Source organism: Cavia porcellus, unplaced genomic scaffold, assembly GCF_034190915.1.
Source record: "Cavia porcellus strain 051 isolate PalLab524CR breed Dunkin Hartley unplaced genomic scaffold, mCavPor4.1 scaffold_1, whole genome shotgun sequence".
Lineage (NCBI taxonomy): Eukaryota > Metazoa > Chordata > Mammalia > Rodentia > Caviidae > Cavia > Cavia porcellus.
Genome location: NW_026947484.1, coordinates 101456662 through 101479165, shown reverse-complemented (window position 1 = coordinate 101479165; position 22504 = coordinate 101456662). Strand labels below are relative to the sequence as shown.

Genomic DNA, 22504 nt, shown 5'->3' with positions numbered 1-22504 from the left:
CAATCTGTTTAAAAAAAAAAAAAAAAAAGGCGGAGGGGGGGCCCTAGGACAAGTACACAGTCGTGAGTTCGATGCTCGGTACCTATTAAAAAAAAAAAAAAAAAAAAAGAACAGAAATAATAGCTTTAGATTAATATAATGCTTTCCTTAAGTTTTATTTTACTTATTACATTAATATGATTTATTTTAGCACTGTGAAATAATACATTATCTACGCAGTAGTAAGAATAAAGTTAATAAGAATAATCATCTTTATCATGTCAAGAAATAACAGTGAGGTATTTTTCTATGTAGTCAATCATTAATAGGGTAGAGAGAATTTCTGAAAAACAGGTGATATGTCATTTACTGTACAAATACACAACATTCATAAACAAAAAGCTGGACTTAACATAAATTTCCAGTTTCAAAATCATAAATTTCTGACTGGGTTTCAAAATCGGATTATTCTTTCACTCACAGACATTTCCAGTTTTCACAATCACCACCTAAGGCCAGTAAATGAACACATCCCCACATCTCCTACATATTCAGAGCCTGCCAATCCCATAAATAACCCAAACTCAGAAATCACCCATCTACAACATCTCAGAATGATCAAATACAAGATGATAACAGTGCAACCAGGCATTTCAGACCATTTGTTTTGTCTCACTGGTGGACAGGCTTCCCTTTGAAGTTCAACTACTATAGTAAAACAAATGTGTTTGTTGCTTGTAACAATTTCTACGTGTATATGAGCTCACAAAACTTCTAAGTAAAAAAGGATCATCTATTTCAATCTCTTGTTTTATGGATTAAAAATACTAAAGGCTGGAGGAGTTAATCTTTTAGAACTCATTTACTCTAAATTTAATGTATGCTCACCATTGTCAGTGTTTCTTCCTACTGTGTCTACTGTACATGGGAACTAATTTACAGAATTTCATTCTATAGAGGGGAAATTACAGCACAAGGAAGGCTGCTGATTTTCTAAAGGCTACATATAAACCATGTGTCACATCATCTGATGCTGTAAGTCCTTTATTCCTGTTACAACATGGCAGTAAAATGACCAAGGAAGGTATCATAAAATGAGTACACAACAAAGTTAAGTCAATGGAATACAAAACTTAATAGTAGCTATTCAATTTGAATCCTTCTAAATACAAAATACTTAAAACACATTGAGAAACAATGTATCTTTTAAAAGTATGCACTCTCAATCCTATATGCTTTCAGTAAAAAAAACTTACTATTTTGATAAATTTTTGAAAAATAATTTAGAAACAGATTATGTAAAACACTTTATGAGTTACACTAAAAAGTCAGAGATGACTTTAAGAAATTATTCCTCTAGTCAATCTTTTGCTAAGGAAGTCCAACTTTTTTTTTAATCACTTGTTCATTGGGTACAAAGGTTAGAACAAACTGAAATACCATCATATGACATAACTTTTTTTTTCTTAAGGTGTTGAAGAAACAGAATAAACTTCTTTAGCACACCAATCTCACAGATAAAAGGAAAAAGTAAAGGTAAGTTCCTACATATTTATAGATTTGGTGGTTGTTGCTGAATTTTAAAAAGTTTGTTAAGATTATATAACGTTTGCCTTAAATGAAAGGACAGAAAATATGATTATATTTTCACATGATCTGTGTCAGAAATAACATAAATCTGGGAGATAGTCAAAGAATCTTTCACAAATAGAAGTTATAGTGTTATATAAAGAAATTAGATTTCTGGTGAGGAAAAAAGATTTCATCTAGCAAATCAAATTTATGAAATGTCTTTATTTTGAAATATGTCAGTCACAGTATTTTCAAGTGACTTTTTAACCTAAAAATAAATTAGCAAGATTAAAAAGGACCACCACTGTAGTTGAAACCTTTAAAGCTGGTGATAATGGTTACCCTTAACTTTTTTTTCCATGAAAAATTTCATGATAGTAAGTAAATTTTAAAAAACTCTAATAAGTGGTTATAGGAAACTGTCAATCATCCACATCTTACAACAAATATACTAACTCCACATTACAAATATCTAAAATACTGAAGGATAAAATTACACATTGATTTTATGTCTATAAAAATATACAAAAAATTGTATCTTTTTCATTTCATTCCATGTAATAATCACATAAAATAAATAACCTAAGGTTGTACTTGAAATCTCATTAAGAACACGACATTTTTTTTTTCAAATGTCTGTTATTCACCTTGGTGTAGTTTTTTTAATCTGTAATCACAGTATGCTGTATAAAAGATCTCCTAATTTTATGAAATAACTAAAAGAAAGATATTCCACATATCTTCTATTTTTATTTGTTCCTAAGTAATTCTTAAACTTCAAAATCATTTTAAAACAAATTTCAAGTTAAGAAAAAAATTTTTAAAAAGGAAAAAGGCAAAGTATCTTCTTTTTAAATCAAATTTTTGAAAGGGTAAATTAACTCAGAAACAGTTTTCACATAGCGTACTAATTTGGTACTCAGCCAGTGTGATTTCTTTTAGATAGCCAATGTTTTTGCCCAGCAATTCATTCATTGTTACCATGGTGGATATTTATTCCTCTCTTAATGTTTCCCGTGTAAGAAGATACACAATATGTAAAAACACCATGAACTGGGTCAGACCTCAGTGGCATAAGCGCCTGCCTTGCAACCACGCAGTCATGAGTTTGATCCCCAGTACCAAAAAAAAAAAAAACACCATGAACCATGTGAACCAAATCTTACAATGCTTTAGACTTGGATGAATGCTTTCTTATACAAAATTCTGAGCATTTAACTCTATAATTTATCAAAAGGAAAGAAAAAACTAAGATTTGTTTTCTAATCCTTTTGTTTCTTTTAGTATGCTGAAGAAAATAACTATTATTAAATAAAGACAGTAAGTACAAGACCATTCTTTGTTTCCATGCAGGCTCACAGCCTTACCTCATCTCCAGTTTCTTCCTTGCTGATTTCTTTTCCAGTTCATTTTCTCTGTAGCTTATTTGCTTCCTTTAACCATTCCCCTCCCAACCCTTCTCCCTGACCCTTCCTCACTCACCTCTGCATCCCACCAGAGGTGTCAGTAGGAACTTCACCACATCATAGAGAAGTAACAGAAACAGCCATTAAGCTGTGCCACTATGCCTGGAGATCATTAAACACAGTTCAACCAGCACTTGTAAACAAAAGTTGTAGGCACTCCGTTTTTTACGTGGCATGGAGCAAGTGATAGCTTAAATCCATTTCTGGCTCTAACAGAGATTCTGCTATAATGTATATCCAAGTTGCATTTAAAAAATCTGACAAGCAGACTTTTTCTAATAACTTCATTTAACTATGGAAAGAAAAATTAGGAGGAATATAAGGCTAATCAAAAAACTGAAAGCAATGAGGAAGGGGACTAGCCCAGGCCAGCACCTAAATAATAATAAATTCCTATTGTTAATGAGGCAGTAGACATAAGTGAACTGAAAAGATCTCCTGGCTCCGATTAGTTTACTCACTTCCTACTGTGATGCAAGTTTTCCTAAGGGTGGTTGTGGGGAGCCTAAGTAATTAACTGTAAGAAGACTGATCAGCAAAATTTTAGAAAATTCTTAAAGATGACAGGATAAATTTATATTCTCTTAAACAGATAATTTATTTTTAGAAGAGTTTCTGATGCCGACTTTGAGAAAACAGAGGTAGAAACAGAATGACAAGGTCATGAATAAATCATTGAAAGTAAAATATTTAGAGTGTTCACCAGGGCTGGGGACTCAGCTCAACAGCTTAAGCACCTACCTAGCAAGTATGATGTCATGAGTTCAATCCCAGTACCAACAAAAAGATAGAGTGTTCACTAGTCAAAGTGAAAACTTCTAGTTAAAAATTTGAGGTTGATCCCTGCTTAAAACCCCACAAAAATGAAAACAAAAGGTAAAATGGAGCATAAATTGAAAAGGACAGAGAAAACAAGAGAGGAAGTAACAGCATTAAAACTTAGAAATCAGAAAAGTTAGGGGGCCCGGGATTTAAAAGACAAAAAAAAAGAAGAGACAGACACAAAACACATTCATCCAACAGGACTACAGAAGAAAATGTTAAGAGAACCAAAAAAAGATGTTTTAGGATTAAAAAATGACAGGAGTAAGTAACCTAGAGTTTGAAGACAAAGATGTCTCCCAGAGCCAAAACAGAGAGAAATGTAAGAAAACACAGATTTGAAAAAAGTCCATCAGTCCAAAAATCCAGTTATGGCAGTTCTACAAATAGAAACTGGTTTAAAAGGAAAAAGAAAAGAAAAATTCTCACAACTGAGGGACACAGTTTTCAGATTAAAAGGGCCAAGGAAGCACCCACTTTAACTAATGAAAACATTGAGTGTGGAATTTTAGAATACTGATTTAGGCTTTTCAGAATATTGATAATAGGTTTTAGATTAAAGGCTAAAGAAAGACATAGCAATGGAAAAGCCAATGGAGCGATACCATTAACGTTTTAAAAATTTATTTCCTCACTACTCCATTGAAGGATGGCAATAAAACAAAACAGGATTCTAGAAAATAAAAATCCAGGACCAGAGGAAAAAGGAGTGTCCACAATGAAGGCAGAAGTCACCTGTGAGGAAAGGAGGGCTGTGGGTTGGATTCCCTAAATTAGAGAATGGTAGCAGGCTACAGAACAGGTTAAAGCAGATTAAAGAAAGTTTTTAAAGGAGGTTAAACACATTAAATACCTAATACACACTGAGCATTTCCTATGGGAAAGTACAGTCATAAACTTATGAAAAAAAAATGAGAAGCACATGAAACGCTCAATTAATAATAGAAAAAATGCACAGCAACTGAAAAAGTAACTTTGTTATAGGGCTCAGTCACTGATGACTTAAATATATTTTTGATAATATAAACATTGAACGTTCACCTTAACAAAAATTAGAAAAAACTATGTTAAAAAATGAATGTCCAATGTATTGACAATTAAGCTAAGAGTCTCTGAGAAAAAGCTAAAGATTTTCATCTCCTACCATTTTACTCATGGATAATAATGATAATATTAATAAATTAATAAAACTAACATTAAAAATCAAAAAGAAGTAATACAAACATATACTTAAACATGCGGATATAAAAATATATGCCTCTGCACTTCTTTGGCACATATACAGTAAACTTTTAAATGTACAACAATGTGCCTGCATTTGGAGCTCCTTTTCTCAGCTCTGGGACTAATGAACCACTACAGAAAACACGAAGTGGCTCTGACAGGGTCTTTTCTAGTTTGGTAGGGTCACAGAGCAGTGATGGTGAAGGCGACATGCTGTCCTTGTTTCGCATTAAGAAAAACCACACGTGAAAAGGGAAAAGGAAATCAATATGGCTTTGATAATCTCTAACGTTTTCCTCTTTCACTGAGATGAAAATACTCTTTTTTCTATCAGACCTGCGATATGAAAATCGCAAGCATCCTGACTGCGTTTTGGCCCTTCTCCATGCTGCTATTATCAGACAAAAGCCGGACTTCTAAAACTGTAAGTTTTGACAATGAAGGTAGTAAAAACGTTTCCAAAGGTAACCTTTCTGTACATCTATTTAAATATTCAAAAGCACAACAACAAAACAAAGAAAGAAAATGGAAACTGTCTGGAAATCTGAGGCAGATCATAATTTGACAAGGGCAGCCTTTGTTTTTTAATGAATTGATTAAAGGAAGCAAAGTGTGAGTCAGGCTTGGTGATGTATGGCTAGAATCCCAGCCCTCAGGACGCTGAGGCAGGAGAATGCCAAGAGTTGGAGGCCAGCCTAGGTGACATAGTAAGCTCAAGGCCAGCCTGAACTATGTAGTGAGACACTATCAAAAAAAAAAAGCTCTAAAATACCAAACTGAACAGGACATTGTAGCTCCTATCTATAATCTCAGCACTCTGGGAGGTTGAGGAAAGACTGCAAGTTTGAGCCCAGCCTCAGTAATTTAAAGACTTAGCAAGACCCAGACTCGAAACTAAAAAATAAAAAATATCCCTACTGTGACAACCAAAGCAAAACAAAAACACTAAGTTTTGAGTTTTAAGATAACGTGAATTGAACTTGAATTCTACTTTGCACATTAGAATATTAAGTTAACAGAATTATTATTTGCCTTATATTTCTATCTATATAAATAGAAATTTATCAGATTCTTTCCGTAACTATTATAAAGGATGGAAGACGCCTGTATAACTATAACTGCCTGGCTTTATCATATCAGAATTTTCTTGTTCTTAACTATTTCATCCCGGGGCTGGGGATTTAGCTCAGCAGCATAAGCGCCTGCCTTACAAGCAGGTAGTCGTGAATTTGATCTCTGGTTCCGATAAAAACGAAAAAGACAAAAAAAAAAAAAAAAAAAGTATTTCATCCCAATACAGAAAAACACCTGTTCGACCTTTTTATACTATAGCATCAAAACATTGGGTTTTTTTTTTTTACAGATTTCTTCCAATATCCAAGTGCTTGTTTACAAAACTGAAAACACGTATATTCCTTGTGAATGCATTTGTTTTTTTCTTCTTTTTTAGGAAGTCAAATGTAATTTCACAGAAAAGAATTATTCTTTAATTCCAGCGGATATCAATGACAATGTTACTATTCTTGATCTCAGTTATAACCAAATTACTCTGAATATGACAGACACACAGGTGCTACGGATGTATTTTTTACTCACTGAGCTCTATTTGACTAAGAACAGCATTACTACCTTACATAGTAACAGTTTCAGCAACCTCTCCAATCTAGAAATCTTAAATATCTGTAGAAACTCCATCAATGTAATTCAACAGGATGCATTTGTAGGCTTAAATAAACTACAACAGTTACATCTCTGCCAAAACAAAATATTACAATTGGATCCTGACTTGTTTGTGCCTCTAAACAACCTCAAACTTCTGAACCTGCAAGGAAATTTGTTATACTACTTTGAAGAACCACAACTATTTCATCTGGAAATAATAGTTTTACATGGAAATCCATGGAACTGCTCTTGCAGTCTGTTCAATTTGCAGAAATGGTTGAACACATCAAATGTGACACTAGGTAAGCTATCATAATTGAAATTCATCAAAACTAAAATGTGATTAACTTTTGCTGTTCTGCTCCACAAAAATGTCTCATTTCGTTTTTTATAAAATGGAAACTTGGGCTGGGGGATGTAGCCTGGTGGTAGAATGTCTGCCTAGGGTGCCTTGGGTTTGATCTCCAGTCCCACAGAAAATAAAAAATAAAAAGTAAATTATTCCTGTCCAGAAAGAAAGAAAGGAAGACAGACAGACAGACAGAAAGACAGGCTAATAAGCATTTGCCAAATAAATGCTCTCTTTACCACCCCAGAAATACATATAAATGTAATACTATACACACACACATATACATATGAGATGATACTCTCATTCCAGATGGTAAGTTTGCAGTCAGTACATAACATTGTTTTAAGTAATATATGCATTCATTCTTAGGACATCTTGTCGTGGAATGCATAAAGCCAGGTGCCTTACTTTGTTAGCTGCAAAGCATGGCGTTTGCAATTGCAATTACAATCTTAACTCATAAAATCTTTCCTTATGCAAACTAAACAATAAACAGATACTGCACTTATGCTTATTCATAAGACAACTGAAGTAGAATAGGCATTCCCTCATTGCATTGTTATGCAACTGTACCAAGAGGTTGAGGCAGGAGAACTGCAAGCTCAAATCCAGCATGAGCAATTTAATGAAATAACAAGCTCAAAACAAAATACATAGACAGCTAGACAGACAGACAGACAGACAGACACATACATGGATGGATGGATAGATAGATAGGTAGATAGACAGACAGATAGATAGATAGATAGTTAAAGGGGCTATGGAGATGTAGCTCAGTGTAAAGCACTTAGGTTTAATTCCAAGTACTGGTAGGGAAACATTTCCTAGCCTAGAATGGTGGTGCATGCTAACTGTCCCAGACACTAAGGAAGCTGAGGGCAGGCAAAAAACTAGGTGCAAGGCCATGCTGGGTAACATAGCATGACCCTGTCTCAAAATAAAAATTTAAAAAGGGGTATGTTATAGCTTCAGTAGTAGAACATTCACATAATGTGTGGGGCCCTGGATTCAAAGCCAGAAAAGGGGTCACAAGTTCTAGATAAAAATATTTATAAATGTTATTACCCATTCTTATCTCCATATTAAGTCTTAATTTATTCCTTATTTGCTAGAAAATGAGAATATTACCACCTGTAACTACCCAGAAATCCTGAAGTATTATAGTATCAAAACAGCACCCTACACTGCTGAATGCCATTCAAAATTTCCTCTACCTGTAATTGAAGATCTTAATATTAATTTTCAGTCCATTGACAATTCAACTTTCAATAACTCTTTAAGTAACATAACAAGAAATTCAGGTAATGTACTTATTTTGAATATTAATATTGCTGAAGGAATATTAAATAAACAGTTCTTTATTGTTCTCCACTTTTCATTTCTATAAACCATGCAAAAAATTGTTCATCTCAACAAAAAATTTACAAAATGCTGAGATTCCAACTGAGATTCACTTATTATCCAAATGTCACTGTATCATTTAACTTCTCTAAGTCTTTACTTTCAGTCAAGTCATAATTCTTAACAAGTATAAATCAGTAATGGTCTTATATGAGTAACAAAATCTGCAAAGACAAGTACAGATTTATTATCTGCTATCTGAAATGCTTGAGACCAAAAGTGGTTCAGGTTTTGCATTTTTTCAGATTCTGGATTATTTGTATATACATAATGTGATGGGAATGAAGTTTAAATACAAGATTCATTTATGTTCAGTTATGTCCAGTAAAACCTTATACATATAGCCTAAAGATAATTTTACACAATATTTTTAGTTCTCCTGGGTTTTGACTGTGACTGGTCATAAGAGGTCACGGTTAGAATTTCCTACATATACAATCACGTTTGTGTTTAAAATGTTTCAGATTTTGGTACATTTTGGATTTTCAGGGTTGGATGCCCAACCTGTACTCTTTCATCAAATTGAAATACCTTTCATTTAATGATTAATGCCTTTTAACTAAAGAAAACTATAATATATGCTCATTTCTAATACTGGATAGTAAAATATGCAATTATGACTATGATTATTTAATTTTTGACAATTTAACAAAATCTCTTTTTCTTTTCTTTCACTCAAGAACATGCACCTCTTGGAAAAAGTTGGGCTTTTCTTGTTGGTGTTGTTGTCACTGTATTATTGACTTCGCTCCTCATCTTTATCGCTATCAAATGCCCAATATGGTACAATTTGCTGCTTAGCTACAATCATCATCGTCTGGAAGAGCGTGAAGCTGAAGCCTATGAAGACAGCTTTCCTGGAAATGCAAGTGCTCTTTCACAAATACCAGACACAAACCCTGAAGACACTACAGTAATATTTGAAAAGTTACATTCATTTGTGATAGATGATGATGGGTTTATTGAAGATAAATATATAGATACTCATGAATTATGTGAAGAAAATTAATTTATTTTAATGTTTGACTCATCAAAAACATTATCAGTCCAAATACAGCTTAGACTTCGAGATTTTAAAGCAAAATATATCAAACTATGTATTGATCAGTACAGTATCTACGAAGATGAAAAATTATGTTTCTCTTATTGCACTGAGCAAGTAGGTCTAAATGCAGTAACTGACACTAATGTTAGCTAACAGCTACACAGTTAATATACGAGACCATAAGACTAGTAAAAAGACTTCAATTATTTATTAGTATGAACAATTTTCATACAAACATATTTGTGATATAATTTGTATTAAATTGTACTAATGTTCCAGTCGGTCAAGAAATAAAGCTTTTGGATTTATATCATGAATCAAGGTGAGGAAGAATCATAGCTTCCATCCACCCTACAACTGATTTCATGTTCACAAGGTGATATCAGGGATTAGGAAAATATTTTTTAAAGGTTCCTGAACTAGCAAAACAAAATTTTTTCAAAATTTAGTAGCACAGTGTTCAAACATAAAGACTAATAATTACTACTGATTTAGTTATTAAGAAAGGTTGTCACCATAACCCATGATTGCACAATTTATTATCATGATGGCATCTGTGATGGATTGAACCTGATGAACAACAGCTGACTGAATCAGCGTGGTGCTGAGTATAGATGGCCTACCTGATAACTGTTGCCAGTATAAAAAATGAAACCTGGGAAGGAGTGTTGTTGGTTCTCCACATGCTGTGGTGCTGCTGGCTCTCCTGTTGCCATGGTTCTCCTGGAGGAGTTCCTTGAGCTTGTTTCCTGATATGAACTTGGCTGTTCTGTCAAAGGAGCTCAGGACCTTGTCACTGAGAATGACTGTGGCTCACTTTGGGAGAGCTCTGATCCTTAGCTGATCATTGCTTGCTGCCTCTGCTGGGAAACATGGTGTACTGTCCATCTAGAAAAAGTTTGTCATGCTGGCTTCCACACATGAATTTGGCTGTTATCATCAGAGGAGCTCAGGATTCATTGTCACTGAGGATGGCTGTGGTTTCAGGGGAGCTCTGGTTCTTACTTTGAGCTTTGCTTCCTGGCTCCAGTGCAGAACGCTTACTGACACAGATCATTCATGCCACTGGCACAGACTTTCTAGCTTCCACCACTAACTTTGGGGCCTTCCCAGCACAGAACAATGAAACAGACTTGCATGAGATGTTGTCATGGGCTCCAGGCCTCCAGCTGGACTCATGGGAGGCACTGTTCAGCTGACCTCATGCAGGGTACTGCTACAGGATCCAGGCCTTTGGCTGGATTCTGCAGGTTTTTAGTGTGTGGACAGATTTCCCACACTTTTTGTATTTAACTCTTTGGGTGACCACTATATAGTAATAGCATAAATTATGTGTCGTGTATATAATTGTTTCCTTGTATCCCCTGACTACAACAACTTCCAAAGTGGGCATCACAATTATTTATGAATTTGGAGTTTTTTAATGCGTTTTTCTGCCTCTCTGTGAGATACTATTCAGATAGGCTTGTATTGAGGCTGAAGAATCTTGAGGTGGTCCATGGATAGCTATTTGGGATCCAATACATCCAACAACATTTCCAAAATTGCCCTCTAGAATTCTAATTTACAGAAATACATTTGAAGTATTTGTAAGAAAAAAAAAAAGGTAGGCAGTCAAATTATTATAGGAAATGTAGCATTTAAGCAAAGTGAAATAAGACTCTTCATTATAGGACTAATCTGAGACTCTATTACAATAAATTGTTTGCTGATCATTCAAAGCAAAATATTAATAATTTTCCAAACTTTCTTCGTAACAAAACCATTTCTTAAGTACATCTACTAAAAGCCCATATGCAGCACAATTCAAAGAACACACTGTGGAAAACACTAGCTCCAAGACTGTAGGGAAAGGAATCTATCTGAGCCAGCTCACTGAGACAATAACAGGATTAAGACTCCTGAAGAGGTGACTGCATCATGGAAGCCCTATACCATGGATTAATCCACTGATGTTCTTAGTCTAATGTTCCACTAGGAAATGGGCCACTGAGTGTCCATTTGAAAGAGACAGGCCATGGAATGTGTGCCTTTGGAGGGTGTATCTCTCCGCGGTGCTTCTCCTGCACACACTGCTACCTGGCCACAGTGAACTAAGCAGGTTTATTCTACCACATCCTTCCACCATGCTGCTCCTGCCTTACAACCAGCTACCTATGGACTTAAATCTCAAACTATGAGCCAAATTAAAAACCCTCTTCTTTTAAACTCTAGTGCTGGATATTTTGTCCTAGCACCAGGAAAGCTCACCAATTCACTATAAAGTGAGTTATTTGCCAATTCCCCCCAAAATTCAATTAGCTACAAACGTAATTTTAAGAATTTATTAATGAAAACAGGAAGATTAAAAAACCAAAGCAAAATCTTGTATTGCACCTTCCATATATGGAGAAATTAAGTGTATAATTAACAGTGATTTTGAGAAAAATTAAATAGTTCTGAATTAAACTACCAAGAAAGCAAAAGTTCTACAACAAAAACCATAATATAGCACTTTGAGAAAGAAAACTGAAGAAGACATCAGAAAACTAAAAATATACCCTGTTCCTGCACAGGCAGAACCAACACTGTCAAAATGGTCATACTTCCAAAACTGATTTATAGATTTAAAACCAATCCCAATCAAAAAGCCAACAGCCTTTCTGACAAAACTAGAGAAAAAAATTCTAGAATTCAGATGAAACTAGAAGAGACCCAGAATAGCAAAAGAAATGCTGGGCTTAATAGCAAAGCAGGGGGGCATCACAATCCCAGATTTCAAACCTCCTATTTCTTACTATGTACTAAAGGAAAATTGAAATGGACCAAAGACCTAAATGTTAAAAGAGAAACACTCTGTTGGACAATAAAACAGATAAAGCTCTAAAAAGACATAGGTGAGGGAAGAACTTTTTTAAAAGAACTCAATTTGGATAAGCAATAACATAAGAATGAACAAATGAGTTTATACTAAATTAAAGTTTGTACAGGGCATGGTGATACACACCTGGAATCCCAACACATCACATGGAAGGTGAGGCAGGAGAAGTGCCACACCAGCCAGCCAGCCTGAACACACAGCAAGAGCCAATATCAAAAAAATCTTATGCACAGCCAAAAAAAGAATCAGCAGAGTAATGAGACAGCCTGAAGAATGGGGGGAAATGTTTGCTTGCTGCTCTTTAGACTGAAGAGTTAATATCTAAATGATATAAAGAACTCAAAACATTAGACCTCCCCCAAAGTAAACAACTCATTTAAAAAATGAGCAATTGGGGGCTGGGGATTTAGCTCAGCGGCATAAGCACCTGCCTTGCAAGCAGGTGGTCGTGAGTTTGATCCCCGGTACCAATAAAAAAAAAATAATAAATAAAAAAAATAAAATAAAATTTTAAAAATGAGCAATTGTAACATAAAAAAATCATACAATTCCTCTCTTTTGTAATCTGAACAAGATCCATAACAGATTACATTTTCCTTACTGTTTAAACAACCGATTAAATTTAGTCTGTGCTGTGAGCAAGAATTTACAAACATTCTTTTACACTGCTGGATTTTGTTGTGCATCATTTAAAACATTTCATATGTGTCTTCTTATCTGTATATATGATGTTCTAGAGTAAAATTCTTTTGTCTAGAAAACTTTAATACATTATGTGGAAACTGTCTGTATATATTGAAAAAAATGAAGATACTTCCCAGAAGAACCACAAATGGCCTACAAAGACATGAAAAAACGTTCAACATCTCTGAAATACAAAGTAAAACAACGCTGAAATTCCATCTTACTTGAGATGTAATGCCTGTAACCAATAAATTAAATAGTAACAAAAGGTAGTGGTGGGAAAGGAAGTTTTCTACATTGTTGGTGGGAATGTCAACTAGTACTATCACTATGGAAATCACTATAGAGATGCATCAAAAATTAAAAACAGAAATCCCATTGACCAAGCTATTCCCACACAAGGTATTATCCTAATGGAGTTTAAAGACATGATATTACAATAATAAATGCACACTCGTGCTTTCAGCAGTACAACCCTCAACAGCTAAATCTTGGAAGTGACCTATATGTCCACCCACAGATTTTTGCATAAAGAAAACCTGGCATTTACACCAATGGGGTACTATTCTGCCATAGAGAGGGATAAGTTTTAGTCACTGGTAGGCAAAGAGCTATACCTTGAGACCCCAATGTTAAGTAACATAAATCAGACACACACAGTTTGTCTTTTACAAGAATCCCAAAGTAATAGTAAATTAAAGAGCAAAATAATAGATTAATAGGTGACAGAAAAAGATCTTTTGAAAGTGGGAAGGAATTCAAATGTCTTAGGTACAGGTACCAATTACTATCATGAAAGTAATCATTATGTACTGTAATTTTTAAATTCATTAATATAAAAAATTCAGCTATTTAGTGGTATGGTAAAATAACAGGTTCAGGGGCTGGGGATTTAGCTCAGCAGCATAAGCACCTGCCTTTCAAGCAGGCAGTCATGAGTTCGATCCCCAGTACCGATAAAAATAAAAAAGACAAAAAAAAAAAAACAAAAAACAGGTTCAAACAGTAAATATCTATTGTAAATACAATAAATCTCACTTAAATATGTATTATTTTTAAGTTAGTTTAACTCACGTTTGTCTTTCAGTAAATATGACATCCATACTTTGTATTTCTCGATCATTCTGAGCTTTAAGCTGCATAAAGAGTTAACACTAAAGTTAGTGATAAAGAAGTAACCAATAACTTAAACTCTTTAAAGATTATTCTGGCTATGAATTAAATGAGTAGAATAAGCCTAATGTTACACACAAAGTTCAATAAAATAAATACAGAAACCTTTTATTTACAAAAGACCACTACTAGACTAAAAAATCTTTTTAAATAAAACATCATAATCTCTTATTAAAAATATTCATCATTCTTTAGTGGTCCGTCAAACAATCCAACATAAACTTAATTTATACAAATAGTGTTTCAAAATTTATTGAGTGTTCAATAAATAATTGTCTGGCAATACAGTTGAATTTAGATCTTACACAAGTTTTAATCAAAAAGCATTCAGGATTTACCTGAGTATTCTTAGTTGACTTTAAATAACTAACAAAACACATAAGATCTTTTTAGTTTTCATTCTGGCATTGAAATACAATTTTTAATTTGTGAGTTCTCCTGTGTTCTAACAATAATCTAAATTATTAAGGCTTTAAACTCCAAATGTTGTCATTTTGTAAATTGTTTTCACTCTCTGATTATGTAAATAAAATATCACAGTCTCTGATTATGTAAATAAAATATAAACTATGTAATTAAAGAGTTGTGTTTTCTCCAAATGCTATAATCAAAATAAGCTAGATATTAACATATTTTATTGCTTGTACCAAATAATCTGAGAACATGAAACACAAATTCTCATTTTCAAAAGTTATTATGTCTGATATCATATATGTTCATTTTTCTCTCTTTGTTACAAAAACTATGAACTAGTACCATTTATCTCCATTAGGTACAAGTTTCATTTGTACAAAAGTTTACCAGAAATACTGCTATCTAATATAGTGTATATATAGGAGAAAATATGTAGATGATACTTTCTAAGGTTCATTGCAAATGATACCAATTTAGAGACCTTTTTAGACAATACAGCATCCACTTAGGAGCGCTAATCAGGAGAAAAAATTTAGAAGACCAACTGATAAGAGAACTCAGGATCAAATACTTATCCATCTCTAAGGTCCATTAGGTTTTGTCAAACTTTCTAGATAGCAATCCTTTATTTTGGAGGATATGTTTTTTTTTTTTTTTAATCAAGAATCAAACTCAGGATCTTGCACTTGCCAAGCAGGCAGCTTATGGCACTGAACTATATCCCGAGCTAGGATATGATTTTATAAACATCTATTGTTTAGATTTGTAAATTTTCTTACCATGTTGTAATCATTCATTACTTCTTCCATTTCAGTATTGGTATTAAGTTTATCTACCAACTACAAACAAAAGTACAAAAAAATTCCATTAGTGTTAAGGTTCTGTATTAATTCATAGTACAAGTATTCAAACTCATGAATAATGAGAAGTAATTTAAGTATTAATATTTCTAAGTGTCTTCGCTTTAAGATAAAAACAAATACTGAGTCACCTAAGTAAGCATACACAGTACAGGGTACCTTCCAATAATGAATGTGTCTTTCACTGGGGGACAGTAAACACTAGGTATGTCAGCGCACACCTATAATCCCAGAATTCTGGAATCCTGAGACAGGAAGACTGGAAATTCAAGACCAGCCTGGGAAACTTAGAAACTTGGTGAGACTCTCTCTGAAAAATAAAAAGTTTTGCCAAGGACTGGGAATGTAGCTCAATGTGAAAGCTCTACGATCAATCCCCAGTATCACACCAAAAAACCAAGGAAGCAAAGTGACCAGGAACAAAACACCACAGATCTCATCCTGAGTAGCTTTATCTCCTCTGAAAAAATGGCTGTAATTTATAAAGGTCTGGAAAAGTTAAATCAGTCACTCTTTCAGGTTTTTCTCCAGGGAAAAGGTATGTTAACAGATTTACAAATCTACATTGTGGAATTTTTTTTTCAAATTCATTTTATTTCAAATAGAAAAAAAGAAAAAATTAAAACACGGCAGTGGAGGGCAACAATGGTACAATGCGCATTGTCATTCCTAAATCATTATTCACCCAGAGCACAAGATATCTGCATTCCATTGTCTGAACAATACAGTACAAACCTTTCTCTTCAGTGAACTCAGAGAAATCACTATATAACTCACTGTATAACTATCTTAACTATTTTTTTATATACAGCTTCTCACACTAGTGAGATAATACAATTTTACACATGCATGTCTTACTTATTTGTGAAACATTTTCTACAGAAAAAAAAAAAAACCATCTATTGTGGCTTTCTTCAGGATAGCCCACTTGGCGTTCTCCAGGGTGTCCTTTTATCTTGTCTTTTCCTTTTTCAGCCCAAACTCACTATGCAAAGCCAATTTCTTGTTCACTTTTCCTTTTCACTTTCTTTTCTTTCTTTTTTTTCCCTTTGTACCAGGCATCAAACCTACAACCTCGTGCTTGCCAGGCAGGTGCTTGTACCACTGAGCTGTATTCCTAGCTCTCTTTCACTTTTTCAGATAAACTTTGCCACTGCTTTTAAAAAAAAAAAATCAATATGGCAAGGCATAGACAACATGCTCAAAAGCCTACTTCAAAAAGGCAATGACTATCAACAGCTAACAGACTGCTCAGAGTCTGTTACATGCATTAACTAGCACACTAAATACCATGTCTACATTTAACAGAAAAATAAATTTAGGAACTAATGTAGCCGTACTTTGAACCACAAGTCACTATTTAAGAGTTAAAAGCAAACTTAGGTGTAACCGATACTAAAAACTAAAGTTTATTAATGTATAATAGTATACACACATTTTTCATTTCTGATATGAATAGGTACTAGTAAGACCTAATATTTACTTAATGCTAACTATATATTAGATACTTAGGACTTTTCTTCTTACAAGTATTAAACCTATAAACAACATATTCTACATGTTTTATTATGTTTATCTTCAGCACCTAATACATTTCACTGTAACTAAAAACCCTTTCCATCTAATGTCATTTCATACCTTATAAAACTATTTTTCTCACATTTAGAATAGTACATCATTTACTAAAAAACAGAACCACCAAATACTAAGTTCCAAAAAATGTTTGTTACATGTTATTCAACAACTTTAGCAATTACACTCTACTATAATTAATAAAATTTTATTATGGTAAATTTATTACATTATGATAAGCATAATGTAAAACTATCAAGTAGGTATTTCATAATTCATCTAATCATTCTTACTAGAAAAAAGAGAGACAAAGTTTGTCACTTTCATTAAATTCAGACACCACTGCTGCCTATTGCAACCAAGAAGTTGAGGAGAAAACTCTCAGACACTAAAAATGTTTCCCAGCAGTGCAATTAGTGCAGTGACTGAGGCAGTCACCATTACTGCCAAAGCCACTGCTTCTTCTCAAGAGTCCACATGGCAAGCAGCCTTGGTGGTACTATGTCTGTTACATACTCTGTTTTGACAGAATGCACACACAGAATACAACATACACATGGAGGTAATCTGTGTGCTAAATAATTAAGTTACTTTTAATTTAATAATGGCAATGTTTCATACAAAGGTAAAAATGCTTTTAAATCAACAGTATTGCCAGATGTGATGGTGCACACCTGTAATCCCAGCACTTGGGGAGGCCGAGGCAGGAGGATTTCTGTGAGTTTGAGGCCAACCTAGGCTACATTGTGAGCCTGAACTACATAGTGAGCTTAAACTACATAGTGAGATCCTGGCTCAAAAGACAAAAACAAAAGCAATAGCATTATTAACATCCAATAAATTCTATCTATTTTTAAAATTATTATTTTAATAGTTATAGTAGAAGACATGTATGTATTTTTGTATTTGTAAATTGTCATAATTTGTAGCTAGATGTCCCCTAAAACCCTCATACATGCACAAGCAGAGCTTTTGGAATGTGATTGGTTGATGGGGGCTTGTACCTGGCTTCCTGCTGTGAGGTGGGCCACTATCCACCTTTGTATGAAACATTGCCATTATTAAATTAGTGGATGTGGATGTGGCCTGGGAAAGTGTCTCTCCCTCCCTGTGTCCTCCTTGATCCCCTTGCTTTCTGTGTACCATTCCATAAGTAGCTCTCCCCCTCCATGCCCCTCTGTCATGCTGTCCTGCTTTAGATCCAGTCAATTATGGACTGAAACTTCTGTAAACTGTGAACCAAAATATGCCTTTCTTCTTTTAATTTGTTGGTGTCAGATACTGTGTCCCACTGATAAGGAAAGTAACTAAGACATTAGTAAATGTATTTTCTTTAAATATTAAAAGAATACATAATGATCTGTTAGGCAGAATTATTTCTGGGGAGAGATGTGTGGGAGAAAAGAAACAGGCACTTTATTCTCTGTACTTTTTAGAGTCTCAATCTTTCACAGAAGCAAGTATTTATGTCTTACTTAGCATTTAAAACAATGTATCTTTAGGTGGTAAAAAGCAATAAAATTATTCTAAGCAAATTCTCTCAGAAAAGAGACATTACCATGTTGTAATCTGCTAGTTGTCCTTGAAACTCTTTGATTTCAACAGCTAAAGTTTCTGCTCTATAAATATAAAATAAATACATTTGTAAATACATAAATAAGTAGATGAACATTCTAAACATAGGTAACTACAAATTCAGTATTCTTACCATATAATATTCAATGTATACTGAAATACTATTTAGTAGTATACAAATACATTTAAAAACCTTGCATATTTTAACGACAAACTTACCGTTTTTCATATGACAAATACACTGAATTCTCTTGATTGTGCATTTCTATTTCTTTTTGAAGTTTATTAATTTCAGTTGTAAGTTCACTTATTTTACTTCTAATTAAAAGAAAAAAGAAAATTAGCAATACTTCTAACTCAGAATACTCTTTCAAACTAAACCTATCATAAACATGTAATAAAAATACACATGGGTTTGTGAACTTCATTTACAAAAGGAAACATATCTGGTTTATTTGATCAAGGTTAAGGAACAGCCCAGCCTGTTCTCAACTTATGAAAAACTGATGACAGATTCTCTAGGAAAGATGAGAGAAGATCAGCATGGATGCCTGGCTAAACTGTTATAACCCACAGACAGACATAGATGCCTAACTGTGATTTTCGCAGCTCCTGCTACAATTTCCTAATAGCAGCATCACTGACATTTCAGGGCAGTGATTAGTACTTTGTGGTGGAAGGCTATCTTGTGCATGTAAGGTGTTTAGCAGCATCCATGATAAGAATGCCAGTAGCATTTTCCCATAACTTCTGACAACCCAAAATCGGTTCAGAAAATGCTAAATGTTCCCCAGGGAGCAGTGAGCACTCCTCTAAGCCAAACAATTACACAAACAGAAATACCCTTTGAGGTAGAAGCATAAATCCTGGAGAAGCCAAGCAATGTAATGACTAGCAATTGTTTTATTTTCTTTCCTTCTTTTGATTAAAAAGTGACTGAATATCAGATATTACACATCTGACGGCCTTTCTATCTTTCTTAGTATCTTACCTTTGAGAACAGATTGGAAAATCTACACTTTTTAAAATTGCCACCTAGTAGTTTGAGGATTAAAAGAATCCAGATAGTTGAGAAACTAAACCAAGAGGACTACAAAGGAAAATGAGGATGCGTTGAATGAAATGGAAGAGAGAAAGAAGACACAGATGACAAATCAAGAAGAAAATAAAGTAAAATGAGAAAATAGAGGTAGGACAGTTGCACACCTGAGCAGAGTAATTTACCTATATAATTAAAGACATATAACGAAGCATATGAATTAATTAAAATTAGGCCACATTTGAATGTACTGACCAAATATATACTTATGTAAAACTCTTGATTAAGATATCATAAAAAGTATACACACCTTTCTTAGGTAAAATTAGTGACATTTCAATACTATGAATAATGTATTTCAAAATAATAAAGCAAAAAGCATGGAAAATTATTTTTACCACTAGATGAAAAGAGAGAACTCTAAATATGCCGCAGCTTGAATGTCTGTGTTCCCTCCAAAATTCAGAATTGGACTGAATGCCTTTCAACAGTGTTAAGAAGTGGAGCATTGAGGTGATGCATAGGCCGTGAAGGTGCTACTCCCATACATGGGGTCAGTGCTCTACACAAAGGCCAAAGGAAACTAGGTCAAGCCATTTTTTGCACTTTCATCCTGTAACAGCACCTATGGTACCATGAATGAGGAACAGCCTTCGCCTGACATCAAACCTGCCAGCACTTTGATCCTAGACTTCTCAACCTCCATGATTGTAAGAAATAAATTTCTGTTATGTATAAATTAACTACTCTCATATTTTGTTATAGTAGCACAGACTGAGGCAAAATACACAGCTAACATACATGCAAATACATAAAGTGTAAAACTCTAGCCTAATTTTATTATCATATCTACCTTTAGCAGTTTAGCCAAATCAGTAAGAAATTATGTTAGAATACAAGCTAATTCTTAGGGAAAAAAACCAAAAAGTGGAATTGTGATAAGTCAGGTACAGGTACAAAATATCTATTATGAACATGATCATTATATTTCAATTGTACCAATAAACATAATTAATTAAAAAATACAGACACGTAGTTATTGTAAAAAGTACCACAGTTAAAATTTTATGATCATGTATAGAAAGATACGTTTGTTTAACATACCGAAGAAGTCCAAGATAATAAGATTTATCTAAAATTTGCCTCTGGGGACCTAAAAAAAAAAAAAAGGTTTTTTAATGTTAGTGTTCAGTTTCAAAATGTCACCAAAACGGCATATTCAAATCCAAAGTACAACAAGAAAAACATGGACAATTCTGTCAGTCATCATGAATGTGCCAGAACCATTAAGGACAATCACTGAAATGGAAAAGACAATTAACAGCTTAGCATCATGACAGAAGGGAGGTTTCAATGAAGATCACAAAGATGGAGCTGGGTATGATAGTACACACCTGTAATCACAGTCCCCAGGCTGGCTGAGGAATAAAGATCCCAAGTACAAGTCCAGCCTAGGTGACTTAGTGACTCAGTGAAATCCTGTCTCAAAATAAAAAGAAAAGAAAGAAAAAGAAAACAGGGCCAAGTATATAGCTTAGGATGAAGCTTCTAGCCCCTAGATTCAATCCCAACTACCACCAAAACAAACAAACAAAAACTAGATCACAGTAATTGGACTTGAATCACTAGAAGCCTAGAAAAAAGTTGCCCCAAAAAACTTTACGCAACAAAATATATTAGCATTATCCAGTAAAGTATTCAAATGGGACTACTGAGCACTTGAAATCTGGCTGATGCTACCAGGGAAATGAATTTTTATTTTACTTAATTTTAATTAATTTGAATTTGAGTGGCTATACCTATTATCTATCTTATTGGAAAATGAAAATATTTCTCAATGTGAACTAGAAACTAAGTTTTCAACTTCGTCTCAGAGACGTGTGTGTGTGTGTGTGTGTGTGTGTGTGTGTGTGTGTGTGTGATAGAACTGAAGGCCATGTGCATGCAAGGCAAGTGCTTAGCTCTACCACAGAACCACAGCCCCAGCCTTCAGAATTTTTTTAAAAATAATCTTACATTTCAGTAGGATTATGAAAGTCTTCCTAGGTTAAATGTCCCAAACCTTGCAAGGGATGAAATGTCCTGCAAGTGTGAAAGGTGAGGCCAAAGTATACTGTCCATGGGGCATATGCTGAGAAGAGATAGTGAATGACTCACTATCACAGGAACGGGACAACAGAGCCGTGAGAGCAAAGTTCACAGCAGACGGAGTGTGTATGTAACAAGCTGCAAGCCTTTGAAGGATGTTGGTAGAGACTAACAATCTTAAATGGTATTGGTTCTGTTTTGAAGGATAAACTATACAGTAATAAACATGTAACAAATCCTCCACCGGATTCTAGCACGCTTATATCTATCATTTTTAAGTAAGTAATATTCAACATAAACATGTCTGTGAATATATTAAGACTAGCTAAATGATCACAGAATTTTGATTCATTTTTTAATGGTACTGATAATTATTAAATAAACATGTCTGAAAGAATCAACTGGTTTTTAGTAAATAGTAAGCTAAATGGCATGATAAGAAAATTTAAGCCAGGTATGGTGGCAAATACCTATAATCTTAGCATTCTAGGAAGGATCTCAGATTCAACCCCATATTACATGATTAGTGACTTAGTGACTTAGTGTCTCAAAATACAAAATAAAAAAAGAGATGAGGAAGGCTCTGGATTCAATTCCCACCACTACAAAAGGGAAAGGGAAAGGGAAAGGGAAAGGGAAAGGGAAAGGGAAAGGGAAAGGGAAAGGGAAAGGGAAAGGGAAAGGGAAAGGGAAAGGGAAAATTTAAGTGTCCTGCA

General features: G+C 34.0%; 2 protein-coding genes across 8 annotated transcripts in view; one reads left to right on the top strand and one right to left on the bottom strand.

Annotated features, from left to right (window-relative positions):
- The window catches only part of Ift74 (intraflagellar transport 74), a 109422-nt gene that overhangs the window by 78131 nt on the left and 8787 nt on the right, over positions 1-22504 (bottom strand). For all 5 annotated transcript variants that reach the window (XR_010048465.1, XR_010048464.1, XM_063252108.1 and 2 more), the window contains exons 4-8: positions 20805-20853; positions 18881-18979; positions 18645-18705; positions 15434-15493; positions 14142-14203 (exon numbers count right to left, since the gene is read on the bottom strand). Coding sequence is in view for 3 of the 5 variants with exons in the window: in XM_063252108.1 (XP_063108178.1) it covers positions 14142-14203; positions 15434-15493; positions 18645-18705; positions 18881-18979; positions 20805-20853 (331 nt within the window). In the remaining 2 variants the exon portion in view is untranslated. The remainder of the gene's footprint in view (positions 1-14141; positions 14204-15433; positions 15494-18644; positions 18706-18880; positions 18980-20804; positions 20854-22504) is intronic.
- Positions 1371-11259, top strand: Lrrc19 (leucine rich repeat containing 19). 3 transcript variants are annotated; one of them, XM_063252135.1, is made up of 6 exons: positions 1427-1515; positions 2836-2871; positions 5398-5487; positions 6514-7027; positions 8190-8378; positions 9159-11259. In XM_063252135.1, exons 3-6 carry the CDS (start codon positions 5407-5409, stop codon positions 9485-9487), a joined length of 1113 nt encoding a protein of 370 aa, XP_063108205.1. In that variant the 5' UTR covers positions 1427-1515; positions 2836-2871; positions 5398-5406; the 3' UTR covers positions 9488-11259. The 3 variants fall into 3 exon arrangements, with proteins under 3 accessions (XP_003478837.1, XP_012998541.1, XP_063108205.1); XM_003478789.3 differs by lacking the exon at positions 2836-2871 and having other exon boundaries at positions 1371-1515; XM_013143087.2 differs by lacking the exons at positions 2836-2871; positions 8190-8378 and having other exon boundaries at positions 1371-1515.